This window comes from Populus trichocarpa, chromosome 14 (assembly GCF_000002775.5).
Source record: "Populus trichocarpa isolate Nisqually-1 chromosome 14, P.trichocarpa_v4.1, whole genome shotgun sequence".
Classification (NCBI taxonomy): domain Eukaryota; kingdom Viridiplantae; phylum Streptophyta; class Magnoliopsida; order Malpighiales; family Salicaceae; genus Populus; species Populus trichocarpa.
The window spans coordinates 10,189,575-10,205,760 of NC_037298.2; the positions used below are offsets into that span (position 1 = coordinate 10,189,575).

At 32.9% G+C, this 16,186-nt stretch overlaps 2 protein-coding genes across 3 annotated transcripts; both read right to left on the reverse strand.

Annotated features, from left to right (window-relative positions):
- Nucleotides 1-3,834: 3,834 nt before the first annotated feature.
- On the reverse strand, nucleotides 3,835-5,725 carry LOC7462029 (HVA22-like protein e). Its single transcript, XM_024584487.2, has 4 exons — nucleotides 4,816-5,725; nucleotides 4,677-4,703; nucleotides 4,189-4,311; nucleotides 3,835-4,096 (listed from the first exon to the last, which is right to left on the reverse strand). The coding sequence occupies exons 1-4, from the start codon at nucleotides 4,872-4,874 to the stop codon at nucleotides 3,934-3,936; spliced, it is 372 nt and encodes a 123-aa protein (XP_024440255.1). The 5' UTR covers nucleotides 4,875-5,725; the 3' UTR covers nucleotides 3,835-3,933.
- A 99-nt stretch (nucleotides 5,726-5,824) lies between these two features.
- On the reverse strand, nucleotides 5,825-15,541 carry LOC7462030 (15-cis-phytoene desaturase, chloroplastic/chromoplastic). 2 transcript variants are annotated; one of them, XM_002321068.4, is made up of 15 exons: nucleotides 15,309-15,541; nucleotides 14,801-15,050; nucleotides 14,583-14,715; nucleotides 14,275-14,363; nucleotides 13,857-13,914; nucleotides 13,341-13,496; nucleotides 12,646-12,794; nucleotides 11,665-11,784; nucleotides 9,329-9,542; nucleotides 9,136-9,238; nucleotides 8,457-8,504; nucleotides 7,535-7,580; nucleotides 6,872-7,059; nucleotides 6,395-6,557; nucleotides 5,825-6,069 (listed from the first exon to the last, which is right to left on the reverse strand). In XM_002321068.4, the coding sequence occupies exons 2-15, from the start codon at nucleotides 15,002-15,004 to the stop codon at nucleotides 6,010-6,012; spliced, it is 1,731 nt and encodes a 576-aa protein (XP_002321104.4). In that variant the 5' UTR covers nucleotides 15,005-15,050; nucleotides 15,309-15,541; the 3' UTR covers nucleotides 5,825-6,009. The 2 variants fall into 2 exon arrangements, with proteins under 2 accessions (XP_002321104.4, XP_024441182.2); XM_024585414.2 differs by having other exon boundaries at nucleotides 15,239-15,541.
- Nucleotides 15,542-16,186: the final 645 nt, after the last annotated feature.

Here is a 16,186-nt window from a genome sequence, read left to right on the forward strand (position 1 = left end):
ACAAACACATTCTAATACTCTCGTTATAAAAAACATATAGGACATGAGTTTTTTTATTTATTGGAGCTATATATACAGTTTAATGTGGATTGCTACAATAAAAATATATTTTCACCATTAGGTTGAAAAATAAAAGCTTTAGGTGTGAGGGTATTTTGATCTTTTAAATAGATTCATTGGTCATTAAAAGATTGATCGAGGGTGTGTTAGTCTTTTCTAATATTTTGTATAGTGAAAATACTTTTCTACTCACAAGGTTAACAAAATTTAGAATTGTTGATCAAATGATATTTTTATCTTTTCACAAACTTTAAAACAGTAAAATCATTTCTTTACCTTCAAGGAAAAAAAAAAATACTTGAGCCGTTGATTAAGGGCTTTTTTGGTTTTTATCCTTCTTAGACTACAGTTAAAATATATCTTTGCCTTTAAAAAAACAAAAAATAAGTTATGCATTTACTAGTGTTTTGGTCCTTTCACATTAGTTTGTTTTTTTATTTTTAGGGTAATGAGAGCATTTTGATAATTTTACATTGCTTTTTTAATTTTTAAATCGGAAAAGTTGTTGACGTGTTTTCATTATGCGCAAGCGAGTGGGTGGTTTTCACGCCTTTTAGGTGGCATGCGTGACGCCATTTGGTGGGCAAACCTGGCCTTTCACTGTGTCCTTTGAAGCGTTACACGTCCTTTTTCTCCTGGTGTTACGCGTGGTTGTGGATGAAGGGTGATTTGTAGCCAATAGTTGTTTTTTTTCTTCTTCTTTCTTTTCTCTATCTTCTAGAAAAATTGCATCTCTATCCTCTCTCTCTCTCTCTCTCTCTCTCTTTTTCATTTTTCAATTCCAGCTCTTATGTTTTTTATTGCTTATTTTCGTCCTTGGCCCTTTTAAAAAGAATTTTTTATGTTTTCAATTTAGTCCTTAAATTACAATTTGTTATGTATTGTTTTTTTCAATTTGCTCCTTATTCTTTTGATTTCTCATTTTTATCCTTGTTTTTTTGTTAAAGTTTTATTGGTTTTCAATTTCATCCTTCAATCAAAGTTTATGTTGTTTTATTGTTTTCTAATTTAGCCTCCATTCTTTTTATTGTCTTTTCCTTTTGTTAAAGTTTTTTTTCTTTTCAATTTAACCCTTAAATTTAAATTCTTTTGATGCCCTCAAATTTATTTTTTATTTTGTTTTTTATCCCCATTCTTTTAATTATAATTTTTTATGTGGTTGATTATTTTTTCAGATATATGCTTCAGTGTTCGATTTGTTTGAGATTAGCCTTCACGATTTTTTCATTTGTCATGTTTTCGATCTAATGACACGAGTTACAAGTTTTAAGAGTTAATACGGACAAAAATCCTTTTTTTCTTTTCTTTTTATGATTTTACATTATTTTTTTTTAAAAAATTGGTTTCATGGTTACCTTCAATTTCTTTTATATCAGTTTATCTCGGTCTCATTATCTAGACCATGAGTTTTGCAAGTTTTTTTGGATAGAGGTTTTTTTAAAAATAAAACTGTTGTTTTGTATTTAATTTTTGCAAATTTTTTATTTTATTTCATTTTATACATATAAGCTTTATTTTGTAAAAATAAATAGTTATTTTGAAATAATATATCTAATATGTTTGACCATGCATAATTTTTTTTTCTTTTATTTTATTCACTCGGTTTCATATGTGTTTTTATTTTTATTATCTTTTATTGATTTTAATAAACAAGTTCAGTGGACACAAACGAGAAAATGTCATATTTTGTATGCATTTAATAAAAGAAAAAATATATTATATAAGATTACACATATTAGAAATATTATCCAAAAACAAATACTTTTTATTTATATAAAACATAAAGAAATCATAGATGAATCAAAATAATTATTTTAAAAATTAAATGCATACAAAATAACTAAAAAATAATCGTTATTTAAAAGATGATATAAGAACAAGATAAAAGAGAGAATGAATACTAATTTAAATATAAAAAAAAAATACATATAAAAAATAACAATTAAAAAAACAAATTTAGAAAGAAAAAAGAAGAAGAAAAGGGCAGATATTGTTGGGCCTAGCCCATTTAACAAGGGCCCGCACGCTAAAGTCGTTAATTTGTTTTATCACAGATGAGGAGGCCAACATGTCACTCGCCCCATTTGTTTTGAAGAAAAAAATTAGATGATGTGTCATCTGATTTTGCCCAGAGATCGATAACTGTGTAGCTAGAAAATCAATGTTGAAGGTTTTTTTTACTCAAAAGCCTATTTTCAACCTATTTTTGACACAAAACACCTAGAAAAAAACCTTAGAAACCTTGTTAAACAAATTCATGGCCTAAACAAAACCTAAAAACCGCATTAAAACCTGAAATTAACTCAAAACTAAAAATCTTCTTGAGCTAAGATCTGTTTATTTAGGTATTTTCAAGGTACAAACACACCTAAATTGAACTCACTTCATCATATGAAAACTTGACATAAAAATCAATTGTTTTGGTGATTGAAAACCGGAAACCGAAGATTTTCTCTTTTCTTTTTCAAATTAGGGACAAAAAAAGAAAATGAAGTTCTGGAACAAAATTAATTTTCATTGAAAATTCAAAAATTTAAGGAACCAATTGTTATAATTAGTAAAGAATGAGGACTAAGTTGAAGGTTTCAAATTTTTTTTTTCTAAAATATCACTCATCTTCTCTACATATTCCATTTTAATCCTTTGTCTTTCAACTTCACCATTACTTAACAATTTTAGCTAAATTAGCCTAAAAAAAGCTCATGGGCACAATGAATCTACAATGTTCATGAGTCTTAGGCCACAATACATGGGGGAGCAATATTTCCCCACACCTTTTAGAATATTTTTAATAAAAGGAGGTTTGGCTTTGCTTAATTTTGAAGGAGGGAGGGGCTAAACATGGTAAGCTAGGAAAAAGAAAGGGATGTGTTGTGTGGAAAGAAGAAGCCCCCGTTTAGGATTGCGGTCCAAACGGAAGTTGGCTAAAATTAAAAAAAAATTGTTTAGAATGTTTTTTATATTTTTAATGTGCTAATATTAAAAATAAATTTAAAAAATAAAATAAAAATATTATTTTAATATACTTCTGAACAAAAAAAATATTTTAAAAAATAATCACTACTATATTTCCAAACACTCCAAAGTTTCAAGAGAGATTACAAGAAGCAGGACGAATGCGGGCTATTAATCAAGATCTTTTTTACTATTTAGTTTCAAGTTTGTAAGGTAGATGGGAGGATTGTTCCCTTTTATCTCTCAATAAATGGCAGTAGCACCCGTGCAAGTACGTTTTCTTTTTATGGGAAAACATTCTTGTATGAATATTTCAAAGCAGATGCAGCTTATAACCATGGCAGAAAGTGTTTCTTTACCAAGAAGATTGACAATATGCTATTTTTAATTGAGAGAAATAAACAGCTAATTTATATTGAATATGATTTGTCTCAGGATTTTTATCTCAGGATAGCTTGAGACTAAATTATTCTTCATCTCTTTTTATCCTTTCAGATGTTTGGATATTCGTTTAGTGTTTTTATACGTAGTTTGGGAGTAACGTACGTATAAACCAAGGAAGGATCGTCTCCTTCCTTCCATCGCTCACATTTTTCGATCTTTCTTCTCATCTATCCTTCCTGGAAAATAAAGCAAGCTAGATTTCACTGTAAAAACTTCTTGGATTCTTGAGCCATCTTGCCCAAAAGGTCATATTCGCCAATCTTGTTGTGATACAGACACTGAAACTTGGAGACATTGCTGATATTATTGGTCTGCAATGGTGACCAGACCAGCAAATCCATACATAGGATACATCTCTAGGGTTAATTAAGGTACGAAATTGGATCAGATTTTAGTAAAAAAAACATTACTTAAAAGTATATTTAAAATATGTTGGCAATGCTCATTATTCTCCTCGAATTAAGGCATAATTCATTAAAATCCTTCACCAGGGATCATTTTTCTCAAGTCGTTTAATAAGCCATTAAGCTTTCTGTAGTCCCGCATGTAATTCTCATAAACAAAAGTTGCCCCATTGAAAACAGGTAGCACTAACCACAAATGAACCAGAAGCTTGATCAGTCCCCACAATGGAAACCTATAAAAGAAAGAAAGAAAAAACTAAGTAAATGTATTGTTTATATTATTGGGAGATTTGTGTACTAATTAGCACTTAATTATTACACGTACCATTGAAGAAATACCAGAAATGTTATCTCGAAGAGGGATATAAATGAATATAGAATCCAATATGATAACCACTGCTTGTTGTCTCGATGTGAAGGCCTTTCAATTGCTTGAATTGATGCATAGCTGTTCAGTTCATATCTAGAATATGTTAATGCATGATAACTTCTTTCCTTCTTAATTAATGAGGGGAATTAACATTAACATTGTTTCTTTGATCTTTTCATTTCTTCCTTTTCTTTTTATAGAAATTAATAATGATGGGGTTTTAGAGAAATTAAACTGTTTGGAACTTGGTTACTAAACTCGTGATTTTTTGAAAAAAAGTTTCGCTTGAAATTAATTTATTTTTAGTGTTTTTGGATATTTTGATGTGCTGATATCAAAAATAATTTTTTTAAAAATGAAAAAATATTATTTTCATGTATTTTCGAATGAAAATTATTTTAAAAAACAATCATTATCATACTTTCAAACGTTATTTTACTTACGCTGGATAAAGAAACATTGTTGCAGGCCTGCCTCCAAAAAAAAAAAAAAACAAAAAGAAGAAGAAGAAGAATTTATTATGCAACATATTGTTAAATAAAATAATAATCAAGAATGATATAGGTGCATACTAGAAATTACCCTAGTATTGGTAGAACTAGTGCATTCACAATTGAAAAAACTGCTCCAAGAAGACCCATGCTCCTCCTTGCTAATCAACAGTCTCCCGTGAAATAACAATTTTACTGAAAAAACTACGTAAAATTATTAGTAACGATTTAAGCTAAAATTTCCATATATATATATATATATATAGAGAGAGAGAGAGAGCTTCTTCTTATAACAATTGCCTTTTCTTTCTTATGTAAAATCTTACCTTTTTTTCACAGGTTTATATGATGTTGAAAGACTGATATAAAACAAAAGGATTCGGTGGAATATTTAATTAATTTCTGCATAAAGAAATTTAAGTATATTGATTGTTTGTATTTACACACACACACACACACACACTAGTGATCATATCTTTAGAATTTAAGTATATTGATTGTTTGTATTTACACACACACACACACTAGTGATCATATCTTTAGAATTTAAGATTGATCACACTCTCATTCAGTGTGGCTACCATTAAGGAGAGGTCCATGCATGGTTTTTAACAAGGAAACCCGCGTCTGTCATGATGATCAGCATACCAAGTTCTTTATTATGCAGACCGGCGCATAAGCAACTAAGGAGAAGAGAGGCAATGGCGCCCTTACTTGTTTTCTTGTTAATGAAGCCTTTGAAGAAGGTGATTACACGCACAGGATTCAAAATAATATTCAGATGCTAAAAAAAAAAAATTGGATATAAATTTTAAAAAATAGTTATTTTGATTTTACATGTCATCAACAATTTCATTCTCACAAAATACAGTTGCAATTGCTTTTCATATTTTATTATATTAAATTTTAATGAGAAGGTTAAGACTCATTCCCTTCCTTTGCTTCTTGAATTCAAAGTCAATATCCAGAAAAAAAAATTATTAAATTTCTCAGACCGATGTGAAAAATTTACTTCTAAAATCATCCAAAAATAAATTTAATTTCGATGGATATATAAGCGAATAGAATAATAATAAAAAAAAGAACAAAAAGGAAGATGATTATTCTATCATGTGAAGACGATGCCATATATTAATATAACGGAAGGTTTTCAATTGAGGAGATTCGTTTCATTTAAGAGCTTTACAAATTCTAGCATGTATGGAAAGCTTCAGGAAGTTTTTTTTTTTTTTGTCGAACCACCTGCCCTAATTCTTTAGACCAATGCCCTGTAATTCCAGAGTTGTTAAGTAATGGTTGCCTCAGTCAACCTTCCTTGCCCCCGAGCAACCAGGAGCTCATAATCCTGCATATAAGTCGATGCATTTTATCAGTTTGTATTCTATAAAACATTAGCCACAATGCTTCCCTTCTCGTTTTTCATTATCATTTTTATTTCTTGTTCATACATGAATTCCTTTTCCGTTTCTTTATTGTTGTGGGCACAGACAAGTCCACAACTACAACCTTTCTGAATTTTTTTTACGTTATTCAATTCTGAGCTGAGAACAGTTACTATCTGCACAACTTAGCAAAACATACAAGTTATCAGTTTGAACCATCCCCTAAACTGAAATTTTCGGGACAAGTGGACATGACAGAAAGAACATACTAGATCAGACAGTGAGTACCTGTACAATTGCCTGTGCACAAAGCTTCCCTGATAGAACAGCACCTTCCATTGAAGCCAAGTACTTTTGTTTTGTGTAGTCACCAGCTAAATAGAAACCCTCTATCGGAGATCTTTGCAAGGGACGGCAAGGTTCACAATCTGGGACAGTCTTGTAAACTGACCTGAGACATTTATCAGAAAGGTCTTAGAGGGGAAAGGAAGATTCAAGTAGTAGTATCATTCACCAGTTAAGGTTTTCTAGGTAAATTAGAAATTGGAAAACCAATCAGAAGCACTGATGTACTGTACTACTCAGGGTGCTGGTCCTGCTGGATGGCGTTGTTAACTTTTTTGCAAGATCGATGAAAGGTCAGATGCTATGCCACTAGGTCAGTTATTCAACTTCAATGCATTATTTCAGTCACACGAGAGCAGGGAATCCCTCTTCCATCACCCTCAATGGAGTATTTCCAAATGCAAGGGTTTGCAGTCTAACCTTGGAGTTTTAACAACATGATACTTCACGATTTTTGCTTTGCTTTGATCTGCGGATATTTCATCAGGAAAAAGTTTTGCAAGTTCCCCCATTGTAGCATCAATAATCTCTGAGTCACTGCGTGAAATCCATTCTTCAGCAGGCGCAAAAACTAACTCCAGCATAGATTTATTTGGGTCATAATACTCCTGTACCAACAGTAAATAATGAGTTAAACAGTTGACTTAAAAGTACTATTTTTATGGGCGGGGAGGGGGAACATAATTAATGCATTTGAGGATTTGATCAGTTGAAGTAATAAAACACGCCTATGCATTGTCTGAATGGAGACATAACAGCAGCAGTTGCTTAAGATTTTAACCAATAGCTGGCCAAAGACCTCATCATGCGCAAATAGTATGATGCTTTCCATTTATAATGGACCTGAGTGGGTGAGTTCAACATTTTGTCTAGAACATGACAAAAAGTTTGCACTGGTTAACCTGGTACCTGAAATTCTATGAAGACCGGATACTGCTACAATAAATTATGTTAATCCATATGAAAATATTAGCATAGTCATGGCCAAGGACACAACTCAGCATATGTTCGTGCATGAATTTTACAACACATGCATATACATGTGTGGGTTTGTGTAATGAAATCATTGAAGTACAATTTTACCTTACATGTCAGAGACATGTCAGCATACACACTGAGAAGAGGACTCCTGCACAACATAAAAAAGAGAGATAAAACTAGTTGGGAGATAGAGTGACTCTAATTTTGGAAAGAAAGAGAAAGGAAATGTAATTACCAAAAATAAGACTTAACATATAGTTGGACTGGAAAAACATCAAACGTAAACGAAAGAAAAACTCTACTCGACACCAGGGCAAACAAAATTGGCAGTGGAAGAATATCAAGTCCAAGCTCCAAAAATCCAGTAGCAAATTTGACTAAAGCTCTCAGTAAACCCTTCCGGGGTCAATCATACATGTTTTAAATTGGACTCTTAATTGAAAGTGCAATTCTAGGAACCCCGACAACATTCTATGAAACAAAAAACTTTTGAAAGGGCAACAGATCTGCTAACTCCAATTTCAACATCATTGGTGGTACTATTAATTCTAAATTTCTGGCTATAAATTATTATGGGGGAAAGCATCTCCAAAATTGGATTCATATTACATCATTTAGAGAAATTCAAATCAATGGTTCAGTAACTTAATCACTCATGGAATTCCTAGCTTCTGAGTCCCCAATGAGCATAAGAGAAGCATTAACCATACATGTGCTTGGGTGTGGGTGTGTGTAGGTGCCTTATATGCAATAAAAAAAAATATAAAGTAAAACCATTCATGGGGCCTTACTTAAGAGCTTCAGATTTTTTTTCAGTTGAGTGGTTCTTAACCTGTTAGAGAGTGGTGGGCTTGCTCAAATTTCAAGTCTAGAGGACATACATGAGGGGGGTGTAAGAGAATACAATATGAAATCATTATTGGGAGGACGCCTAAAATATAAGCTTTTGGGTTGAGTGGTTCTTTGACAATAAACATATATATGTTTTAAGCAAATCAATTGATACAAAATAAAGGTTCAGGACCTGCTGAAAAGTAGGTGATCGTATGTATTCTTCAGTTTCCTGTCAAACCTGCAATAAAAATAATTGTCGAAGAAACATCAAGCTAAAGTTTGAACTTTTTAACAACAGAGATGCATAAACATAGGTATTGACTTCAGTGTAAAAACTAATGAGTACCATGATACAAAAGTTAAAATTGTAATGATTTTTTTTCAGAATAAAGTGTTGTGAAATTGAGGAAACATGATTGATGAACTCAATTATACAGTTGGTAAGAATGTTCCCATGGTGCATAAGCAACACATAACAAGATCATTCTAACCAATGCGATAAACTTCCTTCATAAAGTTATTCCTTCCATCTCTCAACATTGCCAAACCAAGATTATTTTTTTTGGGTACAACTATGGGAGTTAGTTATTAGATGTTACTAGTTAAGAAAGGGGACTAAATTGACCAGTCATGAAAGTTGTGGGGCTAAACTTCCACCATTGGGAAACAGAAAATATGAAGAATCGTGACTCAAATCAAGCACCTTCTCACATAATGCAAAGAGGTGCTACCACTTGCAGCAAACCGCAGGTAGTCAAAACCAGAAAGCTGAACAAAGAAAGCTACTGATATAACATGATGGTAGTAAGAACACTAGCAGAGTATTGTCATTATTTTGCTTATTCATGAAAATGGAATCTATCACTAACCATATGTGAACATTAATAACAGGAACTCCAACTAATTTCTCCAGTTTCTTGAAGTAAGGAATCTCTTTCCAGTTATCAGGCAAAAGAAGCTTCAGGGTATCAACTGGTTGGAGCAACATACATTATCGATATTAGAGAACAGGAATTAAAAATTATACTAGCTATATATTGTAATGGGAAAGATCAAGTATACCTGGAGTGGCAAACACATAAACATCCCCTTCAATCACATCCCCAGTATTTAGTAAAAAACTCTTCACTGTTCCATCATCATTTAGCTCAATTTTCTTTATCCGAGAATTAAGCTTGACTTCACCACCACGCAACTGAATATGATCAACAATTGGCATGCAGAGCCTCTCTGGGGGATTACCATCCAAGAAAGCCATCTTTGAACCATGTTTCTCCTGTTGACGATTGACAAAATTCCATCTATTAGAAAAAATGTTTTCTTATAGCTTATAAAAAATATAGAGCATGTATGTTCAATCATGTATAGACCTATTAATGAACCCAAATACATCATTTGTAGGTCACAAAATGAAATTGCAAGGAAAATGGTCACTTCACCAAGTTTGAATTATTTACAAGTTTAGCACTCTCTTCAAACTTACAGAGTATACTTCTACCTTTGAAATATAAAGGAAACAGAAATTAAAAAAAAAAGTGAATTAAAATTACAGAAGTTTATTCTATTTTGAGTTAGGTGCTTCGGAGCTCCTTCATCAATACCAATGTGATTGTTATATGTTGTTCGAGTTCAATCTTTTTCTGACTATATATAGTGAGTAAATAATTCAGAATATGCATTTAGGTGTTAGTTAAAAATATCTTGACATGGAATTTTGACATGTAATTTGATTTTAAGTTATATTTAAGTTATTTTTCATTTTGATTTTGTTCAAGTATTAAGAATATAATTAAGTAAATTTGAAAATTCAATCTTATATGTATATAGAGCTTAGGTTCCGAGGACATGCACCTTAAGTCTTCAAATTTTAAAATCATTTTTCTTTTAAATTAAATCATGTATGTGCGGCATAAAAAGAGTTCCTTTAGTTAGTATATGTATATTTGCATGTGATTAGTTATCTTAATTAATGAAGTATGGATTATGATTCGATTTGTGAATATCTAACAAAATAAGGTTCTGGTTAATGGATTTGATTACTAATTTTCATATGATGTATGGATTTTACAAAGCTACATATTATCAGGACACCTATCACTAACAGGGACATGTTAGCGTATGTGCACATAGAAAAGTTTGTATGCCTTAGCTAGTCCCGTGTGTTGGCCAACACATGGATAGGTATGTATGATACCTACCTGACAAAGGTTCTTTTATTGGGACATGTGACATGGGAAAGTAACTTCTTTCTCCTTTCTTTCATATGTTTTTTTGATATGTGGTACTCCGAGAGAAAGCAAGTATAAGCTATATGGTTTTGGTTAAGTATTATAAGTTATGTTAAGCATGAACATGATAGCTTATTAAATGAGTTAGTTAGATGTTTGCGTTATGCTTGTCCTCGTTCTTGTATATTTTGTATTATTTGCTCACTGGATTGTGGAAAACTCACCCCTTTATTATTTTGTCTTTTTCAGGTGTAAAGTTGTTGGCAAGTCAAGTTTCATATGACTACAAGTCGGTGTGTTGAGTTCCTCTTCTTGTGGGTTTTTTTTTTTCATGCCACCCGATTTGATTGTACAAAGTTTGGGTTTGGCTATGTAAACTTGGTACTAAAGTTCCACAATTACAATTAGTTTAGGGCTTTTGTATGAAATGTGTTATGTATAGGAAACTTTAGTGTGTTTTGAACATATATATGATATTTTATTCCTGTTTACATAAGCTTTATGTTATATATGATATGTTAATCCTGTTTACATAAGTTTTATGTTTAATTGTGTATGTGTTCCAAGGGTTGCGAGAATCGAGCTAGCCTAGACCCTCATGCTAGTCATGTGCCTGCTTTTAGGGTTGTGATAGAAATCAAGAGAAATTCAATTTTTGGTCCAAAGCAACTTGAGAAAAATTAGAAATGGGAGATAATGAACTCATGTGCTTAGTTATAGGACATTGGTGAGTTCACTTAAGATCATCACACCCCAAAGTTTATGGTTTCTATGATAACCCTTGTCCACAAATGGGAAGAAAAATAATAAAAGGGCAGAAGTGATTTCTATTCATTCAGATACAAAAATAGTCTGAAAAACTAAATTGACTCAAGAGAACCAAAAAGGGGGGAATGAACTTCGATATCCCTGTAGAAATTTTTTTTATTGTTTGGAATCATGACAGGTATAACCTGAGGTTCCTATTTACAAATATGTGGATTTCCTAAGGCACTATGATTTACACGCATAAAATAACCAAAAACTTGCTCTAAATTCCAACCATACTGTACTTGAAATAACAAATCTCACCAAAGATCAAAGCCGAGTTCCCATTTCCTATCCTATACATGGAGTACTTAAATTTTTCATACAACATCCAAGGGAAATGGTAGGAAGTAGCTAGCATACCTGAAGAAATCTGTTCAAAGCTATCAAAATGCATTGCATTGAAAGCTCATCTGGGTTAATAAAGTTTAGAGCCTTTGACATGGCAATAAACACCTCAGTAGTCACTCTATCAGGTACACCCTAAAATACAAAAAGATAAAACAAAAGGTCATTTGTGTATGTCAAGTTATATTCCAATTTCATATAGACTGGATAAGTTAATGAGAACTCTATTAAACAAACCAAAGCTTGATTCAAAAACTAAAATTATCAAATGATCTGTTAGTTAATAAGGTTAATTAGAAAAACACGCCCTGAGAATGAATTAAAAAGCAAAACGTGATATCCTTCTTTACAAGGTTATGCAATTCTCTACGAGGAATTCCCATGTGAAATATACTTAGGAACTATAAGATAGTAAGCTATGTACTTTAAAGAATGAAATCTTCGCTTAAATTCTTTTTCTTAAAAGGAGGGTAGAGAGGAGGGAAGCTGAAGGTTCTCTGATCTGAAGCCTTCACCTCAGGATACTATAAACATAACAACCATATCACATAAGCCTCATCTTCCAACACTGATATTTTCCAATTCAAGATTTCATTGAGCAAGATAAACATCAGTGGTAAGATTCACACACATATTGTACCTTTAAGCACGAATCTGTATCCAAGAGCCATAGAAAATCCTACCAAATGATTTCATAATAAATATAGCATTTACATGCCAGGTCTAATTAATGCTCATGATTTCAAGAGCATAAAAGTTAGCATGAAATTCTATTTTCGTATGTTGTGGCAAGAAAGCTGATAAATACTTTGGTTTGAAGTTCCAGTATTAAACTATATGTGCAAGGCTGCTTCTGGTCTATCTAAATAAGTTACATCTCCTAGTATTGTTCCAACTGAGGAAATGGTTAAGTTTATAACAAATAAGCTAGGGACTTCCTGTGTGCATGAGCTGCTTACGCATCTACATTATTGATTTTGGCATGCTAAAGTATACCTGCTTTCTCATCCACTCTTGAACACTTAAACCATCTTGAGCCTCAACATAAGCTTGTCCACCAACAATTGCTGGCAGTAGCCCAATTGCAAACTTCACTTTCTCTGGCCAAGTCAGCATTTCATTGTTCTTTAAAATGGCCAATATCCCTGCCAATACATTTCCAACAAATATAAGGTAAATCTGGAGGGGAAAATAGAAAGATGCGGTGCACTGTTGAGGAAATTCGACTAAACATGAATTTTATAAGAATAAACATCCTTTTGATGTGAAGTATGGTGGCTCAATGTGGTCACATGAAACAAACCCAAGGACTATGTTTCACTGACCCCTACCAGGTAACAAGTGGAATGGTTTTACAGCACAGAAAACAAGCATAAAATGCATTGGCTTATGAATTAGTTCAGAGAGCCACCTCCACCTCTCTGTAGATGTACTTAATTTTAACCAAATCTCTCATCTTTCTACCTGTTCATTCTTGTTCATGAGAACATGGTGATTTTTTTGAGGCTGGATGACACCAACCATCTGCTAAGAAGTCCGTATGACATCATAAAGGCTTTACTGATTGAAGAATTGACAGTACATACTTGCTCCGTCTTACCTTTTGCCACTAAAACAGTAGCCTCAATATTTGAAGGGATAATATCAAACAAATGTCCTTAATTCTTTATTTGCACACACAAGTTGCTTACCATTTAATGGTGCAGGGAGAACTTCAGGAAAATCAAATCGACTGAATTCTCCTGGCTTATTTGGCATTGCAAATATCATAGAATGCTCCTTCCATTGCAACCTATCATTGATACCAAGTTCACCAAAAAGATTCTGCACATTTGGATATGCCCCAACTTGCAAGAAACAAAACAAAGATTCAATAAGATCAACGATAAAATCACCAAAGGTAAACACCTAAAAAAGAAAGAAACAACTTCATGAAGCATAAAAATCAACAGCTAGATTACAATAGCCAGAATGGGAACAGAAAAACCATAAAGCAGGGGTATGTTTAGTACTTTCCACAAAAACACATTAAAGAGCAAATAAAGTAAGGATGAATTTGAAAAGGCATTATAAAGTGAAGACGCAGCAGAATTCACAAAGGAATTTGAACCTATCTTACCTAATGAACAGGCATATGAAGTGAGAGAGAAAAAAACCAAGCTTCAAATTCTATCCCCGATTTCCTTTTACTAGTAATGAGAACTTACAGAATATATGCAAGCCTGTCTCGTACCAGTCTCCATCGTCATCTTTCCATGCAGCCACCTATCAGAAAACAGGCCAAATATCAGTTGATAAAATAACAAAAAAGATAGATCTAATGAACAAAGCGGAAGATGAGATCCTTGCATCGTTTCATCCCAAGGAAAGAGTGAGGAAAACAGTAACCTACTTCATTATTAAGATTTACTGTACACCATTTAGACAAATATAAGAACACAATATCCCTTCAGATTATTAACATTTACATCATCAAGCACAACAAGAAATTATAAATTATATTGTAATGACAATGATGATAGGACAAAAAACAACCTAAGAGAAATAACAAATGAATTGAAAAATAAGCAAGCACAAGTGTGTTGTCAACTTGAGAAGTGGGTAAAAATAGAGCAGTGTAAAAACCTTTCCACCTAAAACATCTCTTGCTTCAAGCAATATAGGCTTATGGCCTGCATCTGCCAAATATTTTGCAGTCGATAAACCCGCCAAACCTGAAAAAATAAGGAAAATTTTTAGTCACACACACAAATAAGTATCGCACAATCTCTCAAGAGTACATGCAAAAATCTTGTGAAAGTACGAGCTTCAAAATTATTAATTAAACACGAGGACAATATTTCAACGAAATTTTTTTACAGATAGATAGAAATCGATCTAAATAATCAACACACAGTTTTTTCCCATACAAAAAAAGGATAAGATTTCATCACCTGCACCAGCAATGACAACATTTAATGGTTTAGCTGGACGCGGAGAAGAACGAAAGGATGAAGATAACAAGGCAGCTTCTAAGAAATTCACCGTGTTATCAAGGTCCGGTCTTGGATAGTCCACACAGACAACCTACAGCGTAGACAAAAGATCACCGCAAATTTTCACGTATTGATTGGCAACTAAATAATACCCTGTAGTGTAGAGAACTACGCACCCGCAAAGGAGGGCGGATATGATTCCTTAGTCTTGTTTTAGCAGAAGAATTTCCAAATGGGAATTTCAAAGAATGGCCCATTGATTCACTGCCTCTAAAAGCTAGTGCATTAGTTTGGTGAGAACAAGTAGGATAAGCGCCACATCTCAAGGCAACTTGAGAGTCTAATGATTTACTATGCCAGCTCAAGTTCAATGCACTCATTTCTCCAAAACCAAATTCAACAGCTATAACAACTGTAACAACAGCCCTGCAAACAAAAAAGAAGAAGAAGAAAATGAAATAAGATTGCAGAACAAAAACAGTAATAAAGCCAAGAAACGAAACGCATAATCAAAGTTCATTCCTTTTTCTTCTCTTTCTTGATGGAAGAAGCTCAAGATTCAATTTTTCATGCAATTTGGAACTCAAGATTGAAGCAAGGAAGTCTTTGCATACCCAGTTTTGCTCCAAGTATAATTAAGAAGGCAGGGAGAGAGAATAAAAGAGAAGAGGCAATTGCACTAACCCCTTTAAATGGAAAATTGGTTCAGACAAGAGCGCGTGAGAGAGAGCGAGGGAGAATTGGGGAAGAAACTAGATAGACAGCAGCAGGGGTGCTAAAAAACAGGTCATGTAGTTTGGGTGACTCTTGTCTGTTACAAGATATAGCTGAGTCTTTGTTTGGCAGCGACTTTTGCTCTCTGGGTGGGGGGAAATGAGAAAACTCTCACATCTCTTGGATCAGATATAGAAAATGATCTGTTTATTTTGTAGAAAAATAGGATTTTATCTCCTTCTATTTACAAAATTGAGGATAATAGTATAGGATTTGTTTGGTAGAATTTAATTCTCATAATAATAATAATAATAATAATAATAATAATAATAATGTAGCAGGATAAATAAATTAGCAAGTAATAGAAGTAAAGAAAGGCTTTTGTCAGGTTTCGGAAATGAGGATTTGTTTGGTCGCCGTTAGGAATATTCTGTGACGGATGACTGGATATAATTAGGACACAAGAGTCCAACGCCACTCTGCTTTCTCTTGTTTCTTATAAACATAAGGCCACGTTTGGATGTCGGGAGTGGATAGGAATCTCCTCTCTGTCAATTTGTGTTTTTTTTTATAAACCATCCTGCATTCATCCTTGGGTTGTTGAAATTAGTATAGAGAATTAAAATGGGAAACTGTTTTTTTCACCGGAAATATATTTTTATTAATTTGAGTTAAATAGACAAAAATATTTTATTTTTTAGGGGGTGCTGACACTTTAATTTCCCCGACATTTTTCTTTAGACAAGAGTTTTAGGTGGCTTCACCTTCAGCTCCGCCCAGTGGCAACATCAGTGCTACAGCATCTTCACGACCAACTGAAGAAAAAGCGACAGTATACTGAACTTGAA

What these genes read in the sequence shown, in the direction of transcription:
- LOC7462029 (XM_024584487.2), bottom strand. Translation starts at nt 4,874, where the DNA reads ATGGGTCTTCTTGGAGCAGTTTTTTCAATTGTGAATGCACTAGTTCTA. An exon ending in ACAATGTTTCTTTATCCAGC is followed by an intron (nt 4,312 to 4,676) that starts GTAAGTAAAATA and finishes TGAACTGAACAG; the next exon opens with CTATGCATCAATTCAAGCAA. An exon ending in TTTCTGGTATTTCTTCAATG is followed by an intron (nt 4,097 to 4,188) that starts GTACGTGTAATA and finishes TTTCTTTTATAG; the next exon opens with GTTTCCATTGTGGGGACTGA.
- LOC7462030 (XM_002321068.4), bottom strand. Translation starts at nt 15,004, where the DNA reads ATGAGTGCATTGAACTTGAGCTGGCATAGTAAATCATTAGACTCTCAA. An exon ending in ATATCCGCCCTCCTTTGCGG is followed by an intron (nt 14,716 to 14,800) that starts GTGCGTAGTTCT and finishes TCTACGCTGTAG; the next exon opens with GTTGTCTGTGTGGACTATCC. An exon ending in GATCACCTACTTTTCAGCAG is followed by an intron (nt 7,581 to 8,456) that starts GTCCTGAACCTT and finishes TATGTTGTGCAG; the next exon opens with GAGTCCTCTTCTCAGTGTGT.